Consider the following 25497-nt stretch of genomic DNA (forward strand, 5'->3'; position numbering starts at 1 on the left):
GTAGGGGTTATAGCAACACACCAAGGGATAGAATAACAATTTCTGAACTCTGTGTCCTAAGACTACTTACAAAAACACTGACAAGGACTGTTTAATATCAGAACTTAACCTAGGATTGTACATTTTTATGTATCTCCACACTAGACTAGGAGAGTGTGTTGACAGTTCTGTGAAGTTTTCATCATTTTATCAAAATTAGCTTTGTAGTGCAGAATACTGTCTGCTTTTCTCATTATAAGGGAGTAGGGAACAATTTTCCTATTACTGAGTTTTTAAACAAGTACTTAGGAAGACTACTAGAATCATCACCAGGAGAGGGAAAGCAAATCTTAGAAGCTCAAAATTTAGTGAGGAAAGAAAAAGGACATACACTATATGATTAATTGCATGTGGACTTTAGTTCTTGTAATGTTATTTATCTATCGTAGTAGTAAGAAATGTAGTTTTTATAGAGAATTATGGATTTGCATTGTAGCTCTGTTAAATGTTGTGCCATTTTGGTTACATTTTTATAAGCTTCAATTTTCTCATTTATAAGATTGGAAATATTAAGTACTCAGTAAATGGCAGCTATTAAAATGTTTTCCTTCTAGTGTTGACATTTTTTCCCTCACTTGTCTTTTTTATTTAAATTTTTATTCATTCATATCTATATCCCACAGTAAAAGGTATCACTGTACCTATTTTCATTTTCATCTCCTCTAATGTATCTTGTATACAGTTGAATCTTTTAACTTTTTTTAAAAATTTTTTTATGGTGACATTGGTTAATGAAATACAATAAATTTTAGCTGTACACTTTAACAGTATGATATATTTTTATATTGACACAGTGTGTTCACCTCCCATAGTTAGATTTCTTTCTGTCACCACATATTTGACCCCCTTTACTCCATCTACCTTTCCCCTCCTCCCCACCCCCTATTTCTGGTAACCACTAGTCTGTAGTCCATGTCCATGAGTCTGTTTGTCCTGTTCATTTATTGCTTTTAGCCCACATATAAATGATATCTTGTGATCTTCAACTTTTTCTGTCTGGCTTATTTCGCCTAGCATGATTATCTTGAGGTCCATCCATGTTGTTGCAAATGGCAGTATTTCATCTCTTCTATGGCTGAGTAATATTCCATTGTATATATGTACCACAGCTTCTTTAGCCAATCATCTATCATAGGGCACTTCGGTTGCTTTCATGTCTTAGCCACCATGAATAATGCTGCTATGAACATTGGTGTGCAAATATCTTTTCGGATATGAGTTTTCAAGTCTTTGGGGGTAAATACCCAGTAGAGGGATTACTGGATCATATGATAGATCAGTGCTTAGTTTTTTGAGGAACCTCCATACTGTTTTTCATAGTGGCTGTACCAGTTTGCAATCCCACCAGCAGTGTATGAGGGTTCCTTTTTCTCCGTATCCTCTCTAGCATTTGTTATTGCTTGTCCTGTTGATTGTAGCTATTCTAAGAGGTGTGAGATGGTATCTCATTGTGGTTTTGATTTCCATTGCCCTAATAGCTAGTGATGATGAGCATCTTTTCAAATATTTGTTGGCCATTTGTATGTCCTCTAGGGAGAAGTGTCTGTTCAGGTCCTCTGCCTACTTTTTGATTGGGTCAATTGTTTTTTTGTTGTTATTGAGTAGTATGAGTTCTTTGTGTATTTTGGATATTAGGCCCTTATTGGAGGTGTTGCTTGCAAATATATTTTCCCATTAGGATGGTTGTCTCTTTACCTTGTTGACGATTTCTTTTGCTGAGCAGAAGCTTTTTAGTTTGATGTAGTCCCATTCATTTATTTTAGGTTTTACTTCTTTTGCTCTTGAGGTCAAATTCATAAAACCCTCTTTAAGTCCAAGGTCCTTGAGTTTAGTTCCTATGTTTTCTTCTATGCATTTATTGTTTCAGGTCTTATATTCAGGTCCTTAATCCATTTTGAGTTAATTTAGGGGTGTGGTAATAGACAGCAGTCTAGTTCCATTCTTTTGAGAGGGCTTTCCAGTTTTCCCAGCACCATTTATTGAAGAGGCTTTCTCCACTGTATGTTTTTGGTTTCTTGTTGAAAATTATTTGCCCATATAAATATCGGTTTACTTCTGGACTCTCGATTCTGTTCCATTGGTCCATGTGTCTGTTTTGCTGCCAGTATATGCCGTTTTGATTACCGTCGCTTTGTAGTATTGTTTCTAGTAGTGTTCTTGTGGAGTCCTTAGGATTTTCTATATGGAGAATCATGTCATCCGCAAATAATGACAGTTTGACTTCTTCGTTTCCTATTTGGATTCTTTTTATATCTTTCTCTTGTCTGATTGCACTCGCTAGGACCTCCAGTGTTACATTGAGTAAGAGTGGCGATAGTGGACAGCCTTGGCTTGTTCCCAATCTTAGAGGGAAGGTTTTTAGTTTTTCACCGTTAAGTATAATGTTGCCTGAGGGCTTGTCATATACGGCCTTTATTAGGTAAAGGTACTTTCCTTCTATACCAGTTTTGTTAAGTGTTTTGATCATACATGGATGCTGTATCTTGTTGAAGGCTTTTTCTGCATCTGTTGATGTGGTCATATGATTCTTATTTTTTAATTTGTTTATGCGATGTGTCACATTAATTGATTTGCGTATGGTGAACCATCCCTGTGCTGGTTCTTATTTTTGGAGATAGGCCTGTAATGATATGAACTTTCCTCTTACAAATGCTTTTGCCATGTCCCAAAAACTTTGATATGTTGTACTATCATTATCATTTGTTTCTATGTATCTCTTGATCTCTCTCTTTATTTTTTCTCTGACCCAGTTATTCTTCAATAGCATGTTCTTTAATCTCAGTGTATTTGTGGTTCTTCCTGCTTTCTTTTTGCAGTTGATCTTTAGTTTCAAAGCATTATGATCAGAGAATATGGTTGGTATAATTTCAACCCTCTTATATTTGTGAGGCTATCTCTGTGTCCCAGTATGTGGTCAATTCTTGAAAATGTTCCATGTGCACTAGAGAACGATATATAAGGAGTTGTTTTGGAATGGAATGCTCTGTAAATGTCAATTATGTCCAGTTGGTCTAGTGTGTCATTTAAGGATGTTATTTCCTTATTGATTTTTTGTTTAGATGATCTATCCATATCCAACAGTGTGGTATTTAGGTTCCGTACTATGATAACGTTTTGATCTGTTTCTTCCTTTACTTCTGTTAGTAATTGCTTTACATATTTCAGGGCTCCCTAGTTGGGAGCATAGATATTAATAGTGTTACATCTTCTGGTGCATGATTTCCTTTATCATTATGAAGTGTCCCTCAGTATCTTTCTTTATCTTTTTTATTTTGAAGTCTATTTCGTCTGATATTAGTACTACTACTTGTGCTTTTCTCTGAGTGCCATTTGCTTGAAATATCATTTTCCACTTTTCCACTTTGAGTCTATATTTGTCTTTGGAGCTGAGATGTGTCTCCTGGAGGCGGCATATGGTTGGGTTTTGTTTTTTGATCCAATTTGCAACTCTGTGCCTTTTTATTGGTGAGTTCAGTCCATTTACATTTAGGGTGATTATTGAAATAAGAGGTCTTCTTATAGCCATTTTATTTTTTGCTTTCTGGTACCTCGGTGTGTCCATTGCTTCCTTGTCCTTGTGTTTTTGTTTTATTTTGGTTGGCTTTTGTGAGTTTTCCCTCTAGTTCTCCGTGTTTTATATTACATGCTTTAGTTCAGAATCTTTGTTGTGTGGTTACCATCATGAATATGTAAAGGACAGTTATATATATACAGACATCCATTTTATTCTACTTGTGTCTTATCTCATTCCCCTTTGCGAATATGGATCTTTAATCCTCCCCTTTCCAGTCATTGTTTTCTCAGTTTGTCCCTATAAATGCTGAACATTCATTACTGTCTTGCTATAGCAATTCTCTTATTATTATTTAAGCTTATAATGCCCTGTTCTTAGAGTTGCACTCCTTTGCTTCTATTCGCCTGATAGTCACCTTACTCCTAATTATGTTTGTTTGTTTGTTTTTTATCATTTTGTTTTAGGCGGGTGACCCCTTTCAGTATTTCTTGTAATGCAGGCCTTGTAGTGGAGAATTCCCTCAATTTTTCTATGTCTGGAAAAGTTTTTATTTCTCCTTCATATCTAAAGGAGAGCTTAACTGGGTACATTATTCTAGGCTGATAGTTCCTTTCACTTAATATTTTGAATATTTGATTCCACTCCTTTCTGGCTTGTAAGGTCCATGCCAAAGATAATCTAATGGGTTTTCCTTTATAAGCTACTCTTTTCTTCTCTCTGGCTGCCCTGAGAATTCTTTGTCGTTAATTTCTGATAATTTTAATACAGTGTGTCTTGGTGATGGTCTTTTTTGAGTTGAGTTAATTCTGTGGGTGTTCCGTTGACTTCTTGAATTCCAAGCTCCATCTCATTCCTTAGATTTGAGAAATTCTCATCAACTATTTGTCTGAAAATGCTTTCTAGTCCCTCCTCCTTCGAGAATGCCCATTATTCTTATGTTTCCTCTCCTGATGGTATTAGCTAGTTCTTGAATTTCTCTTTCATTATTTTTCATTCTTCGGTTCCTTTTTTTTTTCTGGTTTATTTCTAGATTTCTGTCTTCAGTATCACTGATCCTTTTCCTCCATTTGGTCGACTCTATTTCCCAAGCTTGCAATTTCATTTTTCAGCTCTTGCAGTATGTTTTTTATCTCCAGAAGTTCTATTTGGTTCTTTTTGAGGGTTTCGGTCTCCTTGCTCTGCTTATTTGGGTCTTTTTTCAGTTTCTGAAATTGTTGATATGACTTGTTTCGGAGCTCACTGAGTTTTTCCAAAAGTACCATCCTGAATTCTCTATCATTTAAGTCACATATTTCTCTATCTTTAAGTTTATTTTCAGGAGATTTTTTTCTTTCTTTCTGAGATGCCTTGTCACCTTGGTTGTTAATGGTGTTTAATGGACTATTTCTCTACCTTGGCATTAATGGAAGTGTATTCTATTGTTTTTCCAGAAATATGATTTAGTATATAAAGGTTTCTCTTTAGCCTGTTGCAAAGAAGATGCTTTTCTTTTGGTTTCTAGTAGGTGGTGTCTAAGCCTCTTGGATCCCTGCGTTATATAAACTGTTAATAATGCCTTTTGATTTTCTTGTAGATATTTAAAACTTTCTACCCTCAGTCTTAATCCCTGTCAGTGTTAGCGACAGTTTCGGTAGCATTTGCTCAGATTCCCCTGAGGCTTAGTAGTAATTGGTCTCGGAGGGTATGGGGTTAGGGACCCTGTGGGTTGGGGGTTGGGGGTTGGGGGATGTGGCTCAGCTCGGTTTTGCAATTACAGTGGTAAAAATCAACTGTTGTTCCTCTGCGGTCCTGTCCCGCTTCTCTGCTTTTTGCCCTGATGATTGGGCCTTGGTGCCAGCTGTGTGGGGCTCACAGCAGTCACGGGCAGGGTTGTTAAGGAAACTCGCTGCACCTTCTCCCCTCCCCCTCCTCCTACAGGGAGCTCTGGCGATTGCAAGAGGAATCTTCTTTATATCTCCAGTCCATCACCTGACACCCGCGATTCTGACATTCTGGCGATTGCAAGAGGAATCTTTTTTATATCTCCAGTCCATCACCTGACACTCGAGATTCTGACATGTAGTGGCTCTTATGCGCATATCTGACGCTCAGATGTGCTGGTGTGCAGTTTGGGTGTTTTTCGTTGAGTTTTAGATGTTCAGCTTATTGTTGTTTCAAGGGGAGAGATCTGGGGACGTCTCTTACTCCGCCATGTTTCTCCAAAACCCTCTTTTAACCTTTTTAAAAATTGTAAAATATAACATTCATAGAGAAAAGAATACAAAATAAGACTCTGATTTATCAAAGTAAGTACTCCATTTAACCACTAACCATACCAAAATACAAAACATTGTCAGCTCCCCAGAAGCCTTCCTTATGATTTTTCTTAGTCACTATCTATCTCTTTGCTCTTAAAGGTAGAGACAATTTATATTTTTATGGTGATTACTTTCCTGATTTTCTTAATAGTTTTATTACCTATGTTGACATCCCTGAACACTATGATTAATTTTTGTCTGCTTTGTTAACCATGGAAGTGGAATCACATGCTATACATTCTTTCATGTCTGGCTACTTTTATTTGATGTTAAAATTTATATTGTGTGTAGTTCTATTCTGTTCATTTTCATTGTTGTATTACAGTTCTTTTAAAAATATACAAACATCCATTTTACTGGTGATGGACTTTTAGGCTATTAAATTAACGTGGTATCAGCATTCCTTGACATGTCTTTTGGTTCACAAGTGCGTGCATTTTATTTGGATATATACCTAGAAGTGGAATTTCTTAATCACAGAGTATGCCTATATTTTTATGCATTAATGTAAGATTTTCCTGAGTGATTGTATTAATTTACACTTCTACCAGGAATATGAAAGTTCTCATTGTGCCACTTTCTTGCAAACAACTGGTATTCTAATTCTTAGAGACTTCTAATGAAGGTATAATAGTATCTCATTGTGGTTTATTTTATATTTTTAATGACTAATGAGATTGAGCACTATTTCAGAGGCATATTAGCCATTTGGATATTTTTTGAGAAGTACCTGTTTTAAGTCTTTCACCTGCTTTAAAAATCAAATCGTTTGCCTTTTCCTTACTGATGTGTGGAGATTCTTTATATTTTGGATATAAGTCTTTGGTCTGACATATATGTGTTGTTAATATCTTCTTCCACTCTGTGGTTTGCTTTTTATTCTCTTGTGTCTTTTAAGAGCTGTTATTCCTCAAACTTAATGGTGTGTAATTTATCAAAAAATTTTTATGGTTAATGTTTCTATTTATGGTTGAAAAAAACCTTTCTTACCCTAAGGTCATGAAGATATTTTCCTACAGTCTAAAAAGTTTTATTGCTTTACTTTCACATTTTGATATATAGTTCAGTTGGAATTGATTTTTGTGTATGGTATGGGTGAGGGATTAAAATTCATTTTCTTTTCTATATTGACAATTACTGGTCCTAACACTTTTTATAGCAAAGGCAATGCTTTCCCTCTTTTTTCTGCAATATCACTTTTGTCACAAATCATATGTCTTCATGTGCATGGGTCTGAGATCTTGTAGCTTATTCTATTAGTATGTTTGCTTAATCTCATGTTATTGCTTACCACCTTAATTTCTGATGCTTTGTAAGAAGATTTGCTGTCTGGTAAAGCAAGGTCTACCTTCCTGTTATTTTTTTTTAGATCGAGGTATAATTGACACATAACATTACATTAGTTTAAGTGTTCAACATAATGATTTGATATTTGTATATATTGCAAAATGATCACAATAAGTCTAGTTAACATCCAGCACCATTCATAGTTAATAAGTTTTTTTTTTTGTGATGAGAACTTTAAGAACTATTTTCTTAGCCACTTTCAAATTAAAAATACAATATTATTAGCTTTAGTCACTGTACTGTATTACATCCCCATTCCCTGTCATTCTTAAATAGTGTTTTGTCTCTTGGACCATTGCATTTGGAATCAGAGCCTAAAAATTCCATACTTAAACTATTTTTGGTTGCATTGAATCTATAGACCAATTTGGAGAGAACTGTCATCTTTGCAATATTGAGTCTTCCAATCTATAAATATGGTAAAGGTGTTTTTATTTACATGTTTTGTAATTTCTTTATAATTTCCTGTGTTTCTATGTAGAGGTGTTATATGTCTTTGTTACATTATTTTAGACATGCGATATTTTTTGATGTTCTTATAAAGAATATTTTTGAAAACTTTATTATTCTTCATATATAAAATATATGTATGTATAATTGTGTATGTATGTATGTATGTAATGTATGTATATTGATTTATTTGTATTAACTTTTAAGCAACAATCTTGTAGAAATAGTTAATTCCAAAAAAGTTTATCTGAAAATTATTTTGGATTTTCTACCTATGTAATCATATCATCGCCGAGTAATTTTGATTTTAATTCTTCTTTTCTAGTCCTGTGCCTTTTCTTTAGTTTCTTTCCTATTGCACTCTCTAGGTTCTTCAGTTCAAGTTGAAGACATTTTTGTTTTATTCCTAGTTTCAGAAGGAAAAATATTTACATTTCACCATTAGAATAGTATTCATTATAGGAATTATATAGATATCTTTGATTAGAGTACAGCTATACATCACACATTCTGTATTTGCAAATTTGTTTTTAATTTGTATCCCTTGCCTGTCTCAAGGCTTAATATCTTAGTTCGTTGTTAGATGGTTTGCTTAGGATTTTTATTCTTATGTTTAAATCACTATTTATGTCACTAAAGCTACTATAATGTAAGCACATTCAATTTAGAAAAGAGTTGGAATATCGTGCAGGAAAAAAGAAACAGATTAATTATAACTTAGGCTGGAGCACTGCAGTAAGAGCTTAATTCAGTAAATAGTTGATATTGTAATCAGCATGTGGCTCTATAAAATATATTTGCCTTAAATGGATATTGATGTGACTAGAAATCAGAGGTAATTTGATATTTTTTAGGAGGAAGGATGAGATGGTTTATTAAAAACTAAGATGATTTATTAAAAAATTAATTTAGTGTTACAGTATTTGGGTTGCTATACCAAAGAGGTATAGAGCATGAAGTAAGATGATATTACTTGGATAGATGATTCTCTCTTTTCAGCAAAAAGCTAATATTAATTTTTCAGATTGATTTTATGTGTGTATAGTATATATGTGGGTGTGTATATATGAAATGTATATAGGTTAAATTAATCCGATATGGTGTAATCCTATTTCTTAGTTTATCCTTTTCAAAATAGATAAAATGTATGTAGTTTTAGAGGCAGCAAAATACAAAATTTAGATTCTTGTTAGAAGTGAAAGACGTATATTTCACATATTCATTTTACATTGTCATCCTTCGTTTCTTTATAGATTAGAATATGGCTACATATCCCTGCTGTCATGCAGCACATTATTCCTTTTAGGACCTATGTTATCAGGTAAGTTTACAAACTCTTTTCTGCCTGAGTATCAATGTAATATGTTTAAATGATTTATAACATAGTACAGAATCATACTGTTTTAAAGTCCCTTGTACTCATGTTCTCTCGAGAAAAGCTTAATTGACAGTTTGATGTATAGTATTTTCTATGCATGCATAGGTTTGTATTTAATGTTTACTTTTAAGCAATTTATGTTGGACTTTTTTTTTTACTTAAGTATATGGAAAGAATTAAAGAGATTAACTGGTTACGTGGTATTCCACTATATTCAGTCAACAAATATATGCTAAGTATTATATTCTAAGCACTGGGGATATAGCAGAGAAGAAAATATTTCTCTTTTTGTGCAGTCTATGTACAAAAAGTAACCTGGGCTACTTTTCTTTGTCGTGGAATAGTTTCCAGCAAGAGAGGGCAAGCTCAAAGGCTTTTCAAACTTCTGCTTATGTCACATCTCTTGATGCTCCATTGGCCAAAGGAAGTTTCAGGGCAAAACTCAGATTCAAGGAAGTAGAGAAATAAATGACACCTGTTGATGAGAAGAGTGGCAAAGTCACATAAATACTTCCATATAAAGTGATGGGAGAAATATGGGGTCCTTTTGCAATCCATTACAAGCCCAGAAGAGCCCTAATGTTGAAAGATTGGACAGAGAAGAGGAACCAACTAAATAGAATAGGCAGGACCCAAGAGGAAAACCAGTGGCTTGTGATTTTTGGAAGCCAAAAAAGAATAATGTTTAAAATGTACACGTTTGAAAGAATTTTGGCTGTGTAGGGGAGTAGATATATTGTTTATATGAAGTTAGCTGAAATTTACTAAAGCAGATGCTGTATACATGATAGGTATTAGAGAATAGTAAAGCTTTACTGGAGGTGCAGAATCCTATGTTAAATGACTTGACTCTGTAGTTGCTGATTTAAGTTGGCTTCTCAGCAAAGGACACACTGCTACAGGTCATAATCCTTGAAGCATCACTTAAAATGTTTTAAGTTTAGACTGTTAATACCAGGATGCCAGGTTCTACTATTCTAAACATTTTGGAGGCATGGATCAAAGGAATATTATTGAATCATTGAATGGTTTTTAGAAAGATTTTGCAAGTTTTTGTATATGTTTTATTTCTGAAACATTTCAGGTATTTATGCAAGCTCTCTGATCAGGAGTTAAGACAGAGTGCAGCTCGCAACATGGCTGACTTAATGTGGAGCACAGTGAAAGAACCATTGGACACAACGTTATGCTTTGATAAAGAAAGCCTAGATCTTGCCTTCAAGTACTTTATGTCACCTACTTTGACTATGAGGTTGGCTGGACTAAGTCAGATAACGGTAAGCTATATTTGCTTTATTTTTGGTCATTTTTTATTCACCTTTTAGACTATCATCATCACCATAATAATACCTACCACTTATGGAGCATTTAACTTTATACCAGGCATTGTGCTAAGTATTTTACATGTATTACTTCATATGGTCCTTACAAATAATTTCTGTATTTTCCATGTTTTAAATATGAGAGACTGAGGCTTAGATTTAGAAGGATTTATACCTTAGGTTTTTTTGATTTCAGCGTCCTTCTTTGTCACTGTTTCTTTTTTAACTCTTCAGTTTATATTTAGAGACCAATTTTTTCAGACCAATTTGGAAATTATAAGTAGCTACTTAATTCATTATCCAGCCAGAAGCCACAGATTAATTGGCCATAGGCCAAATTCGACTAACAAATGTTTTGTTTGGTTTGCACAGTAGCAAATACTGTTTTAAATAGGGAGAAGTCGGTATTATTGGCTTCTCTTGTGGGGTGAAGAGGAAGACCTGATATTTTTAAATCTTCTTGCATAACAACAATTTCCTAGAGCTAGGTAGTTAGTTGCATTCTTTAGAATGGATATGCTTCCTCTGGTTTACTAAGGTCTCCATTAGCTTTATTCCTTTATATTTTACGCTTGTTCTTATGGTGTGGTTATTCTGAAATAGCTAGATTTTACCCATGTATTGGACTTTGAAAATACAGAAAATACTTGTTGAAACATTTTCCCAAATTAAATCTTAAATGTGTTATCTACAGAGCCTTTCCCGAAATTCTATGTCTAGTGACGTATTATTGATGCCTTACATTAGATTTTTGTGTTTTTCCCTTATTCAGCTTTGTTTTTTGTAGGTTCTGTAGTAGAGTAAAGCGTAAGTATGACTTGTGGGATTAATTTATTTAATGTTTTAATATGAAAAAGGAAATAGCTAGACTCGAAGGTGTGTGTGTGTGTGTATCTGGTTATCTGTCTTAAAATTCATAATTTTGATCTGGTTATTGATTATGACCTATAAATATCAAACCATGTTTCTTGACCATTGCTAACATATATAAGAGTAATTTTTGGAAAACACTTTTAATTTCATTTTCTAATTATAGAATCAACTTCACACCTTCAATGATGTGTGCAATAATGAATCATTGGTATCAGACACCGAAACGTAAGTAGGAGCATTTTTTATACATAAGTAATACCATTTTAATATGTGGCTATCTACATGGTAAATATAATTATGGATTTGATCGAAGTGTTTATTAGAAATTCTTTGCCTTGTGGCTTCATTTGTATTCTCAATAAGCTTTCAGAGCATTATATTGAAACATTTCTTCATATTTTTAAAACACATATGCCAACATTTGGACAAAATACAAAAGAATACTATTTAAATAGGAAAATATATTAGTAAAGAATATGGTACTGATAGTTTCAGAAAGCACACTTGATGCAGAAAAAGAAAAAACCTTATTCAGGATATATTATGAGGAAAACCAAGTTAATGTTGCTCATATAGGAAAAGTATTTTTATGGCTTAGAGATTTTAACGTTCTTGGAAATATGTATTCCAATATTTATTCCATTTAGTTGTCCTTCCAGTATAGGAATCAGTTTTCTGCTCTTAGTTGAACAGTAATATCTTCTGCTTGAACAGAGTGATAAAGTTAAGGCTTTAGAAAATTTTTAATTATATGAACAAGTCATAGTTTTGCTTTAACTTTTGTGCATTAATTTTAGTTCTGCCCTGTGGAGCTAATCTCAGTTTTACCCAGCTCTTCATGAATTTGAAAACTAGAAACTATGTCTCTTTACTCTTCTTCAGGCTAAAGAGTTGTTATTCCTCCAATTTTTCTTCATAAGGTATGGTTTTTAGATTACCAGAGCAATCATTTACCTCTGGCAACATTTTTTGTCAGTGGTCCCCTTAAAATGTTTTGTCCAGAATTGGTCATAGGTTTATAAATTTTGGATTATACTAGGAGTGTTACTTTATATTTTCAGGACATTATATAGACCGTACCCAGAATATGTAAAACTACAGCTCTGGATTTCCATTCAACCCCTTAGTGCTCTCTCTTCTCCCACAACACTACCTAATAAAATCTTAAAATTGTCAATGTAGAAAAAAAATAACCCCACACGTCCAGGCTTGGATGTGTTTATGTTTCTGAAACAGTTGATTGATAGTAAGAAAGAACTTCATTTAAAAAAGTATAGGGAATATACATCCTATGAAATGGTTAAGAGAAGAGAGAAGAGAATAAAAGTTTTGAGAATAGTAGTAGAGATAGTTCAAGTTGGGTAGAGAAGGGTGTGTATAGTGTGAGAAAATTGGAGCAAATAGAAAAAGTGATAATTGTTGGGGCCAGTGAATTGGGTCTTTTTAAGCAGTTTTATTAAGGTACAGATACTGTATGTATATATAATAAAATTCACCTGTTTTTACAAAGGAATTTTAGTAAATTTAGAGTTGTACAACTGTCATCACAGTTCTCTCCTAGGACATTTCCATCACTTTCAAAATGATTCCTTTTACCCACTTGTAGTCATTCTTATTCCTAGCCCCACTAATCTACTTTGTCTCTATAGATTTGCTCATTTGGGTATTTTATATAAATGGAATCATATGATAGTGGTCTTTTTCATTTGGCTTCTTTGAGTTAGTATACTGTTTTTCTTGAGGTTTATTCATGTTGTGGTGTAAATCAGTACTTTATTGTTTTTTTATTGCTGAATACTATTACATTATGTAGATATAACACAATTTGTCTATCTGTTTACCAGTTGATGGATATTTCGATTGTTTCCACTTTTTGGTTAGTATGAATAATGTTCCTTTAAACATTTATGTAGTCTTTTTGTGGTCATATGTTTTCATTTCTCTTGGTAGATACCTGGGATTATAATTACTCATATGTATGGTCATTTTATGTTTAACTTTTAAAGAAACTGTCAAAATGTTTCCCAGTGTACCTGCATTATTTTACATTCTCACCATCATTTATTATGTCTTTTTGATTATAGCCATTCTAATGAGTGTGGAGTGGTATTTTCATTATGGTTTTAATTTACATTTCCCTAATAACTAATGGTATAGAACAGCTTTTTGTATGTTAATTATTCATTCTATTTCTTCCTTGGTGAATTGTTTGTTCACCTTTTTGCCCAGTTTTAAATTGGGCTATTTGTCTTGTCTTATGGACTAGCATATGATCTGTACTGCAGAATGTTCGAGTGTGCCTAAGAAGACTTTTTATTCTGTTGTACGGACTGTTCTGTGAATGTTTGTTAGGTCCAATGAGTGTGTAGTATTGTTTGTCTTCTGTATTCTTGTTAAATTTTTGCCTGTTCTGCCCATTATTAAAAGTCGGATATTGAAGTTTCCAACATCAGTCGATATCAGGGTATCTAGGAGTTGATCCTCACTTTGTGAGTTTCCCTACTTGCTGCAATTTATTTGCAATCACAAAATCAATACTTGTGCTTTTACTGTGATTTGTGGAAATGCACAGAGAAGTAAAAATTTGAGTCTCACGACATGCACATTCTCAACTGAAGTCAATCAGGGCAGTGCACTGTGTTCTTGTTTTAGCATTGATACAAAGATGACTAGAGGATGAAAATGATAGGAGGCAATGCAGAGTAGTGCAAGAAGCTCTGGCTCTGGGGCCAGTTGGATGGGATATGAATCCCAACTATAGCTCCTTTTAGTGGGGCAAGTCACCTAAGCACTTGTGAACCTCATTTTCTCTTTTGTAAAATAGAGAAAGTAGAATCAGCTAAGGTAAGTTGTTTTTAGGATTTAAGGTTCAAGGGTTCATGAAGTAATAGCCAATGCAGTGTAGCTACTTAATAGACTATAACTGCTGTAACAAGAATTGACTCTATTGGTTGTCTTTTTCTTGCTTTAGTTTACACACACACACACACACACACACACACACACACTCTCTCTCTCTCTCTCTCTCTCTCTCTCTCCTCTCCTACTTCCCAGCCATAAAAGAATGAAATTTTGCCATTATGACAAATAATATGAACCTTGAGGGCATTACACTAAATGAGATAAGTCAGACAAAGACAAATACTTTATGATCTCACTTATATGTGGACTTTAAAAAACAAAAGGCCCCCAAGCTCATAGACACAGAGAGCAGATTGGTGCTGTCAGAGGCAAAGGTGGGAGGCAAAATGGGTGAAGGGGGTCAAAAGGTACAAACTTCCAGTTATAAAATAAGTTAGGGGTATATTGTACAGCATAGTGACTACAGTTAATACTGTATTGCATATTTGAAATCTGGTAAGTGAGTAGATCTTAAAAGTCCTCATCACAGGGGGAAAAAAGTTTTATAAGTATGTATGGTAATGAATGTTAACTAGATTTACTGATGATCATGATGTAACATATACAAGTATTGAATCATTATGTCATACACCTGAGACCAATATGTTATATGTCAGTTACCTCATTAAAAAAATGAAGTTTTTTAAAAAAGAGGACCTAATAAAAGAAGGCAGTACTGAGATATAGAGAACCAAAATGGCATAAAAGATAGAGGCTCTCTTCGTCCCTCTGGCAAAGTTGTGATGGAAACAAGGAGCAGCAGCAGGGAAAAATCGCCTGGGATCTTGATGAACAAGCCATACAACTAGAGAGAAATCCAAGGAAGCACCCTGCAACGCCAGAAAGAAGGACGGGGCAAGGACGCGGGGCTGCCCGGTCTTCAGTGGCTGAGTGAGAAGGAGGGTGTGGCAGCAGCAGAAGCCTCTTAAAGGAGCCACGTCCGCAAACGGATTTTCCTAGTGACAGACCTGCTTGCTCTGAGCACCAGTACCGATTCAGCTACACGCAGAGGGCACCAGGGACTTACAGGGAGACATTGTCGGAGTGAGGGCTGAGGTGAGACTCGCTCAGTACAGAAGTGCCTGAGGTATCCATTGTTCCCTGTTGAGTCCTCCCCCTTACCAGTGTGCCAGGCACAGCACTGCCATAGCCCTGACGTCATCAAACCGGATAACATAGGTCGCTTTGCTTAGAGGATTCCCAGAAACCCCGCCTCCCCCAACTCACAACCCCACCCAAGCCACATCCAGGTGTATCCTCAGCGTGTCAGGTGTTCCTTGCTGAGCAGTGCTTAGACTCACACTGGAAGCAGCTGGCCTCTGTTTCTGGTGTGGCAGTTTGAGGCAACTGTAAGCACAGCATCTGTGAATTGCTTGCTGAATCTTAACAGTGGCCCCGGAGAGGCAGAGGCTTGGGCTAAATTTGCCCTGCAGCTGAACCCCTCTGGACACTTGCTTCACAAATCCACACTAATAAGATCGGGAGTCTTAGGAGCTTTGCTTAGTACTTAGAAACAGACACGGAAAGGCAGCCAAAATGGGAAGACAAAGAAGCAGAAACCATATGAGAGAATAGAACAGAGATCCAGATATAATGGAGTCAAGTAATATAACAGATGTAGAGTTCAGAACACTGGTTATAAAGATGCTCAATGAACTTTTGTTAAGCGTAGATAAATTCAGTGAGAACTTCAACAAAGAGATAAAAAAACATAAAAATGGAAATGAAAATTATGAAAGAGAACCAGTCTGAAATGAAAAACACATTATCTGAGATGAGAAGTATATGAAATGGAATAAACAAAGGAATAAACAGTGAATAAAGAAAAGGATCAAATGCCCCATCTACAGGACGGGAAAGCCAGGTACACTCAATCAGAATGGCAAGAGATAAGATGCCAAGACTATAAAAATAATTCAAGGAGAATATGGGATACTGTTAAGGGTCAAAATATCCATCTGATCTGCATAACTGAAGAAAATCAAGATGTTGAACAGCCGTTTGAAGAAATAATGATGGAAAACTTCTCTAACCTGGTGGTGGAAATAGACATAAAGCCCAGGAAGCTCAGAGAATTCCAAATATCAGGGTTCCAAAGAGGCCCACACCAAGACACATAATTAAAATGCCAAAGGTTAAATACAAAGAAAGAATATTAAAAGCAGCAAGAGAAAAACAGTTACTTATAAGGGAACACCCATATGACTGGCAGCTGATTTCTCAAAAGAAACTATGCAAGACAGAAGGGCTTGGCAAAAAATATTCGACAGGGTGAAGACCCAGGATCTACAACCAAGAATAATTTATCCAGCAAAGCTGTCGTTTAGAGTTGAAGGATAGATAAAGAACTTCCCAGACAAAAATAAGCTAAAGTAATTTATTACCACCAAGACAGTATTACAGGAAATGTTGGAGGGACTTCTTTAAGAAGAAAAACCATGTATCAAGAACAGGAATAAAGGATGGTAACAACTACATTCCTATCAACAAGTACCTCAAATGGGAAACAATTAAGTGCTCCAACTAAAAGAGTAGATGAAAGGAAAACAAGACCCCTACTTGCTGCCTATAAGAGACTCATTTCAGATTAAAAGACACACACAGACTAAAAGGAAGGAGATGGCAAAATACTGCTTTGATGGACCTAGAAGGTATTTAAGTCACACAGAGAAAGATAAACACTATATGATTTCACTTATATGCGGAATCTAAGGAATGAAAAGAACAAACTACTCAAAAACAGACTCAAATATAGTGGACAATTTGGGGACAGAGAGAGGGGATGGAAGTTTGGGGGCGCTGGGAGAATGGGTTGAAGGGTTAAAGGAATACAAATTAGTAGCTGATGAATGGTCATGGCGGTGGAGTGGGGAGCACTGGCATAGGGAATACAATTTGCATGAATAAGTCGGAGGGTCAAGGAAAGGAGGGAGCAATTGGGGAGATCGTTTAACAAACTATATATATGCCTAACCAATGTACTGTATACTTGAAACTAATTAAAATGAAATTTTTTAAAAGCAATACTGAGAGGTAACTTTAATACCCACATGAGAGCCATGTCTCTTTTTTTCAGAGGGAGTGAGTTGGGGGGTGGTCTATGATGGCATTTTTATATAAGGGGAAGAGCCTCCTTTGCATTGCCCTGGCGAAAATGGGAACTTCAAAACAAATCTTAGTTCTGTGTAACATCTGTCTTTAAAGGAGTTCTGCAAAAGGATTATAGTACACATTGTGTACCTAAAGTCGTTATGTAAGATTTGCATTTAATTAAACCCTCTGTCTTCTTCCAGTCAAAGGCAAACAGTAAGTCATGTTATTGCCCTAAGTTATACTTCTAAAGTGAACCACTCTAGGATGCACTTAATGTTAATGACATGCTCTTTTTACTCATTAAAGCAGGGGGTGATAACAATTTAAAAGAGGATTCAGGGGTTCAGTATTAGCTAGTTCAGTTCAGCGACTTCATAGAACATAAGTGCCATGAGTAACAAGAACTGCCTTTATTGTTTGTCTTTTTTTCCCTTCAGTTTTTCGTGTTTGGGGACATTTTTGTTAGGTTCATCTATGTTTATAGTTGTTCCTGATCATTTCATTCTTTTGTCATTACAAAATATTCCTCTTTGTTTCTTTAAAACACTTTTTTGGCTTAAAGTATATTTTGTCTGATATTAGTATAGCCATTGTAACCTTATTATGCTTATTATTGTCGTGGCATCTTTTTCCATTCTCTTAACTTCCACCCTTTTGTGTTTTTGGATCTAAAGTATGTCTCTTGAAGGCAGCATATCGTTGGATTAAAAAAAAAATCTAGCCCTACATTCTCTGCTTCGTGATTGGATTATTTAATTCTTTATATCTTAATGTTTATGTAGTTGGGTTTACGCCTGCCATTTAGCCTTTGATTTTCTCTGTGTCTTCTGTCTTTAATTTTTCCTTTATTGCCTTATTTTGCAATATGTAGGTCTGTCCTAGTATACCATTTTAATTCCATTGATTTTTTTTTATTGCTTTAAAATTTATTTTCTTAATGATTGCTCAGTGAGTTATAATATGCATCTTAATTTATTACTGTCTACTTCAGATTAATAATAATTTCAGTAAAATATGGAAACATTGCTCTAGTATAGCTCTGTTTCTTTGTTTCTAATCAGAAGTCAGCTGTTAATCTTATTGTGGTTTCCTTGCACATACGTAGGTTGTTTTCACCTGCTGGTTTCAAGATTTTTCTCTTGGTCTTTGGCTTTTAACAATTTAACTCTGGGGTGTCTAAGCATGGATCTCCTTGTGTTTGTCCTAGTGGAGTTTGTTGTCATTTCTGAATGTGTAGATTAATATTTTTCATCAAATTTGAGACATTGTGGCCAACTTCAAAATTTTTTCTGTTCCTCCACTTTTTCTGGGAGTATCATTATATGTATGTTTCCAGAGCCCTGAATCGTTGTTATTGATAACGTCATCCAGTTTTATGCTTGCTTGGTTATAATTACAGTTCTTAGATATTAAAAAAGTCTCTGGTCTCCTTTTAATGTCTTTTAGAAAACTGAAAGAATGAAGTTTATTTTTTAGAATTATTTTTAGTTGAAATTTTTTGTGTGATATGCAAATTGAAGGGTTGAATCATGGATTTTAGCTTCTGTAGGGCAATCCAGAAATAGGTAAAATATATCATTAGTAGTTTTATTTTAATGTTTTGCCTTTTGAGGCTCATATATCTAATTCATAGCTTTTAAAACAATTTTTGAAATAAGTTTTTTATTGAGTATAATTCTATGGATAAGCAAAAATTATTCAATCTTTTTTTGTGTAATTTATGTAGATGAAAAAATTTGAAATCTTTTACTGCACATTCTACTTCAAAACCTATTTTCTTCTACCCACAATATACCTATCACCACTTTTTTTATTAAATGTTTTTCTATAATAGCTGTTTAAAATTTTTTTTAAAGAAATAGAGAATCTGAACAGGTCTATATTAAAGAAATTTAATTGAAAATTTATAACAGAAATCACCAGATCCAGATACATTTATTTGTGAATTCTACCAAATATTTAAGGAAGAAATTACACCAGTTCTTTGCAGTTTCTTTCAGAGGATAGATGCAGAGGGAATCCTGCCTTATTCTTTGAGGCCAGCATTACCCTAATACCAAAACCAGAGAAAGACATTATAGAAAAAGAAAATTCCATACCAATATTTTTCATGAACATAGATGCAGAAATCTTCACAAAATATTAGCAAATCAAATATAACAATATATTAAAAAGTTATATACCTTGACCACGTGAACTTTATTGCAGGTATCGAAGGCTAGTTCAACATTTCAAAATCAGTTAATGTAATCCATCATATCAGTATGCTAAAGAAGAAAAATCATAAGATCATATAAATAGATGCAGAAAAAGCATTTGACTAAATTACTCGTTTGTGATAAAAACTCAGTAAACTAGAAATAGAGGAGAACTTCCTCAGCCTGATGAACAACATCTACAAAAAACCTGCAGCTAACATCATACTTAATGGAGAGAAGCTCAAAGCTTTTTCATTAAGATCAAGAAAAAGTATCCTTCTCACCACTGCTTTTCAACATGTTGCTAGAAGTCCTACCTAATGCAGTAAAGCAAGAAGGGAAAATGAAAGGTATACAGAATGGGAAGGAAGAAATAAAACTCTTTGATTGCAGATAACATCATCTATATAGAAAATCCGAGAGAACTGACAAACTTGTGGAGCTAATGAGCAATTACAGCAAGGTCGTAGGATATAAAGTTAATGAACAAAAGTCAGTTGCTTTCCTGTATACCAGCAGTGAGCAAAAGGAATTTGAAATTTAAAACATGATATCGTTTACATTAGTACCACAAAAATGAAATACTTAGGTATAAATCTAACAAAATATGGACAAGATATATATGAGGAAAATTATAAAACTTTGATGAAAGATACCAAAAAGAACTAAATAAGTGGAAACATATTCCACATCAATGCATAGGAAGGCTTAAAATTGTAAAGATATTAATTTTCCCAATTGTATCTATAGATTCAGTACAATCTCAGTCAGAATCCCAGCAGATTATTTTGAGGATATCAGTAAACTGATTCTAGTTTATATGAGAGGCAACACACCCAGAATAACCAACATAATATTGAAAGGAAAAACGCAAAGTTGGAGGCCTGACACTACCCACCTTCAAGACTTATTGTAAATATTGTCAAAACTCATATATAATTCACTGATTTTTGACAAAGGAGCGAAGGTAATATGATGGAGCAAGGATAGGCTTTTCAATAAATGGTGCTGAAACAATTGGACATCCACATCTTCCTTTATCAGGGAAATGCAAATTAAAATACAATGAGATTTCATTACACACCTATTAGAATGGTCAAAATTCAGAACACAGATACCACCAAATGCTGACAAGGGTGTGGAGCAGCATTGCTGGTGGGAATGCAAGAAGGCATCAGTCACTTCGGAAGACAGTTGTTACCCAAACTTTCCAGATTGTTTTTTGCTTGTTTATAAAGTCAAGTAATATTACCATTTCTTATATTTTATTTATTATTCTTTGATTCAGTTGTATATAATCTAAACATTTAATCATATATGATCACTTCTTTGTAATTTGTATGGGAACAAGTGTTTTTCAACTGCATTGCCTTTTAGACACGGGCAAGAATGAGGCTAATATTTTTTAATGTATTAACTATTTTTATTATTTGATTTTAGGTCCATTGCAAAAGAACTTGCAGACTGGCTTATAAGCAACAATGTAGTAGAGCATATATTTGGACCAAATTTACATATTGAGGTTTGTGGATGATTATACGACTTCTATGTTCTATTAAAGAGAAGCATGTTTTTAGAAATTAACTATAATAAGTTTTTCTTTCCAGATTATCAAACAATGCCAAGTGATTTTGAATTTTTTGGCAGCAGAAGGGCGACTGAGTACTCAGCATATTGATTGCATTTGGGCTGCGGCACAGGTAACATTAACAATTCTCATTTATTAAGTGCTTTCTCATTATATGTTCTAAGTGCTTAACTACTCCCCTATGAGGTAAGTTCTGTTATCATCCTCATTTTATAGCTAAAGAAACTGAGACCTAAAGCTGGAAATGGAACCTTTGAAGTCTGGCATCAGAATCCATATCTTACTACTGTACTACTGGTAAAATTGAAGTAAACGAGTTAGTCTATTGGAGATTCTTGATGAGCCATCTTGGTTTATTAAGAGACATTTCCTGTAATTTTTATTTATATAATGAACCCTTCTATCTTGAACATTGTATTGGTATATTTCTTTTCTATTTTTTTATTTATTTATTTTTTTGAATAGGCATATATTCACATGGTTCAAAATCCAAAAAGTAAATATAAAAGGGTATGTATGTTACAGATTCCTGCCTGCCCCCGGCCCCTGTCTCCTGGGCATGTTCTTCTTATTCTCTCAGGGGCATCATGGATTTTCTATTCAAATGGCTAATTGTTAATGTTGTTCCCTTGTCTTCCTCTTTTCCATAAATGTTGCATACTAGACAGACTTGGCTTTTTTCACTTACTTTATCCTGGAGATAATTTCACATCAATATATAAAACACTTTTTTTTTTTAAAGACTTTGGTATCTTTCACTGTATACATGTTTCATAATTTAACCACTTCCCATTCATAGGCATTATTCTTTTCCTAGTCGTTTTTATTATATGCAATGATACATTAAGTATTTTCTAACATAGTTATTTTTTTTATGTGCATATTTACTGTGTAGGATAAATTTCTACTTATAAATAGAATTGTTAGATTAAAGCATATACGTGGTTTACTTGTAGTAAATAATGGTGTGATGGTGGACTTTCCCCTTAACCTCCTTAATACATTCTGTCCTGAAATTTCTCGATATTTGTTAAACTGATTGGTGAAAAATGATATCATTGATTTTAAAAATTAATTAGGACGACATTGGTTAATCAAATTGTTTCAAGTGTACAGTTCTGTAGTACATCATCTGTATATTGTGTTGTGTGTTCACCACCCAAAGTCAATCTCCTTCCATCATCATATATTTGACCCCATTTTCTACTACCCCTTGACCCTGTAACCACTAAGCTGTTGTGTCTATGAGTTTTGTTTGTTTGTCTTGTTTGTTGTTTTGTTTTATATCCCACATATGACTGAAATCGTTCTCACCTTCTTCTTTCTGACTTATTTCACTTAGCATGATCATCTCAAGATCCCTGTTATCACAAATGGCAGTATTGTCATCTTTTCTACACACATACACACACACAAACACATACACACACATACACACACACACACACACACTCTCCATCTTTAATCAGTTATCTACTTCATTGATGTTTTAAACTTACATTTCTTTTACATGAATCAGGTTGCAAATCTTGTGTTTAAGGGACATTTTTGTGTCCTTTTTTGGGAATATCTGTTTATAGTCTGCCATTTATCAGTTGCTTTACTTGTTTTCTTTTTCATATGAGATCTTTAATGAAATTGGGTTTTCGTGTGTGTTATGAGTTAGACTGTATTCTACTTTGATGTTTTTTGCTTTGCTTAAGGTGGTTTTTGCTGTTCAGTTTTAAGTTTGTGACTTCAAAGTTGTGGTTACATTCTTTTTTATGGCCTGTGGATTTTGTGTTGTGGATTGGAATATCTTCTCCACTACTAGATATAAGAAAATGCTCTTTTAGTTTTTTTCTGAACATTTTGTGTTTCAGTTTTATATTTTAATTAATCTTGGATCAATTAGAATTTATCTTGGTTTAAGGTGTCATGTGTATATCCAACCTTTTCTTCCCCATTTTTTTTTGTTGTTGTTATGTAGTTGTTCCTGTATTGTTTGTTCAGTAACTCTTCTTTCTGTCTCTTTCTGATTTGAGATCCTAATTTATCTTGACTGGGTCAATTTCTGGACTTTGTAGACTGACCTATTGGTATATCTAGTTATCACCTATTGGGATTGGTAAACTTATTCCTTGCAGACTGGCCACCTGATTTTATAAATAAAGCTTTTTTGCAGCATAGCTTTGCCCATTCTTTTACGTATTGTCTGTGGCAGCTGCTTCCACACTGCAATGGCAGGGTACCATACTTGTAACAAAGACCCACAGTCCTAAAATATTTACTGTAATATAAGTTACCTTAACTTATCATCCACAGTCCTAAAATATTTACTGTCTGGCCCATCAAGAAAATTATTTGCTGATCCCTGGGTTTGTACTAATGTCTTTACTTTTTCCCTAAAACTAATGTTTTTACTTTACTTTGTGATATTTTTAAATATCAGGTAGGGCTGGTCTTTCCTCTTTATATTTTTTAAAGAATTTTTCTCTCTCATTTATTTTTCCAAATGATTTTTAGCATTGACTTATTCTTTAAAAGTACTGTTTTTAATTTGAGGAGAATTGAAGTTCTGTCTTTCTCTACAAAACATGAATGCCATTTGTTTTCATTTGTATCATTTAACATTTCAAAGTTACTTGTATATAGATTTTATTTCATGTTGTTTATTTTTAGGAATTTTAATTTTATTTAATTTTGCTATTATAATAGCAATTTCCCCATTATACTTTTGTCCATTATATTTGTTTCTTTGATTATATTTAATGATCACTACATATATACATAAGCTTTTTAAAATATATTAGCATTTTCAAGTTTTTGATTATGTGCCTTGTTACTTAATTCTTAGATTGGTTATAATTTTTCAATACAGTTTTTGACTTTCATTTTTTAATATGGTATTATATCACTACATTTTAACAAGTTAAACAGTTCATATTTCAGAATAAAGGGAAATTTTCTTTCAGAACGTCTGAACATGTTATTCTTTTGAGTAGATATAAAATTTTTATTTTGTTCACAGCAAGACCAGAATATTTAAAGTAATATAGAATAAATATCTAGAAGTGGGGAGGCATTATTCTTTATTGAAACTGAAATTCATCAAATTGATAATGTAGTCTGTTAGAAATTTTAGCATTTTATCCTTGCAAAACTGTGGTACTACTTGCAATAACTTAAAACATCTTTAGAAGATTATTTAACAAGATAAAATAAATATATTTTACGGGTTATTTTAATTTGGGTGTTTCTATGGTTATTGCTTTACTTTTGAATCTATCATAGATTTAGAAGATCAGGAGATTTTACATTTTGAGTTCTTTTAATTCAAGCATCTACTATAACTGCTTTTAAAGTGTCCAATTTGGTTGATTTCATGCAGTCTCACCTGAGTCTTTTTTTTTCCCTTCCCTCTGAAATAAGTTTCTTTTTTAAACACAACATACAAACTTTATTATTTATTTATTTTTTTACAGCATGTGTTACCTGGTTTATTTTGAGATTGGTATTGTTTTCTCTCTGAGCACCCCTCATTTCGGAAGGCCATCATATGCACCCACCACTAAGCAGCCCCCTTTCTGCAGCTGCCACAAACTTTATTTAACAGAAGTAACAGGCAGAGTCAAATAGACACTTATATGAAGAGAAAAACTGACTAGAAGAAATTTTATCTTAAACCTACTTGCAGTTGCATTTAACTGAGCTCTGTTGCTGTAAAGAATACAACTCGTGTAGATATGGATGAAAGATTTGTACATTTTTTAAGTAGTCACTGACTCCTTACCTTAGATACACATACATTAAATTTGGAAAAGATTAATTGATGATCCCCAGATATACTTCATTTTTGTTGATCTTTTGGAAGATGTTATCTAAAGAGAAGAATATGTGGTTCTGGCTCATAAATAATGTAATGAACCCATCCTAGACTCTTGGACAATAAATTTCTTCCACTCCTCTTCAAACATCAGATGGGTTTGAGGTACTTGTTTGAAAAGTACTCTGGGTAACATGATATCTCAGTACTCATAGTGCTCAAGGAGGTACTTGATCTGAGTAGTAGATCTGCTTGTAGGCCATCCTGTTGGCAGGTGGGTAGTGGGTGATGGGATGAGAAGAGTGGATGCAGTGGACAAAAAGTCTGCGTATGGCCAAAGCAGCGATTCAGCTGCAGCCTGGAATAAGTTTTTGAAATCACTTTGCTCATCTGAGACAGATACACGCGATTCAGTTAGTAGTTATGGATTGGCTATTACTCTTTTCATTGTTTGTATCACAGCTCTTATAATGGAATCTGAGGAGAAAATAGACAAAGGTGGGTAGACAAAAGTGACAAATGGGAAACATAGCAAGAGAATTGCAGATAGTTTATAAGTATTTGAAAAATGCTTATCGTTTATAATTAAATGTAGGTTCAAATAACAATACATTTTCACATATTGGTTAATATTATGTTTAGTAATATACCTTATTGACTGAAATGTGGTATAACTTTTGGGGAACAATATA

The 25497-nt window shown here is 34.0% G+C and overlaps 1 protein-coding gene and 1 pseudogene across 10 annotated transcripts in view; one reads left to right on the forward strand and one right to left on the reverse strand.

The window, feature by feature from the left end:
• The window catches only part of USP34 (ubiquitin specific peptidase 34), a 210222-nt gene that overhangs the window by 53384 nt on the left and 131341 nt on the right, over window positions 1-25497 (forward strand). For 9 of the 10 annotated variants that reach the window (XM_039887053.1, XM_039887052.1, XM_039887050.1 and 6 more), the window contains 5 exons: window positions 8901-8968; window positions 10110-10302; window positions 11384-11445; window positions 20853-20934; window positions 21020-21112. In XM_039887053.1, coding sequence (XP_039742987.1) covers window positions 8901-8968; window positions 10110-10302; window positions 11384-11445; window positions 20853-20934; window positions 21020-21112 — 498 coding nt within the window. Of the gene's footprint in view, window positions 1-7815; window positions 7820-8900; window positions 8969-10109; window positions 10303-11383; window positions 11446-20852; window positions 20935-21019; window positions 21113-25497 lie in introns of those variants that run through there. The other variant, XM_039887060.1, reaches the window with a different exon arrangement.
• LOC120621610 (cyclin-dependent kinases regulatory subunit 2-like) lies at window positions 24830-25068 on the reverse strand (annotated as a pseudogene).

This window comes from Pteropus medius, unplaced genomic scaffold (genome assembly GCF_902729225.1).
Source record: "Pteropus medius unplaced genomic scaffold, Ma_sr-lr_union100, whole genome shotgun sequence".
NCBI classification, from domain to species: domain Eukaryota; kingdom Metazoa; phylum Chordata; class Mammalia; order Chiroptera; family Pteropodidae; genus Pteropus; species Pteropus medius.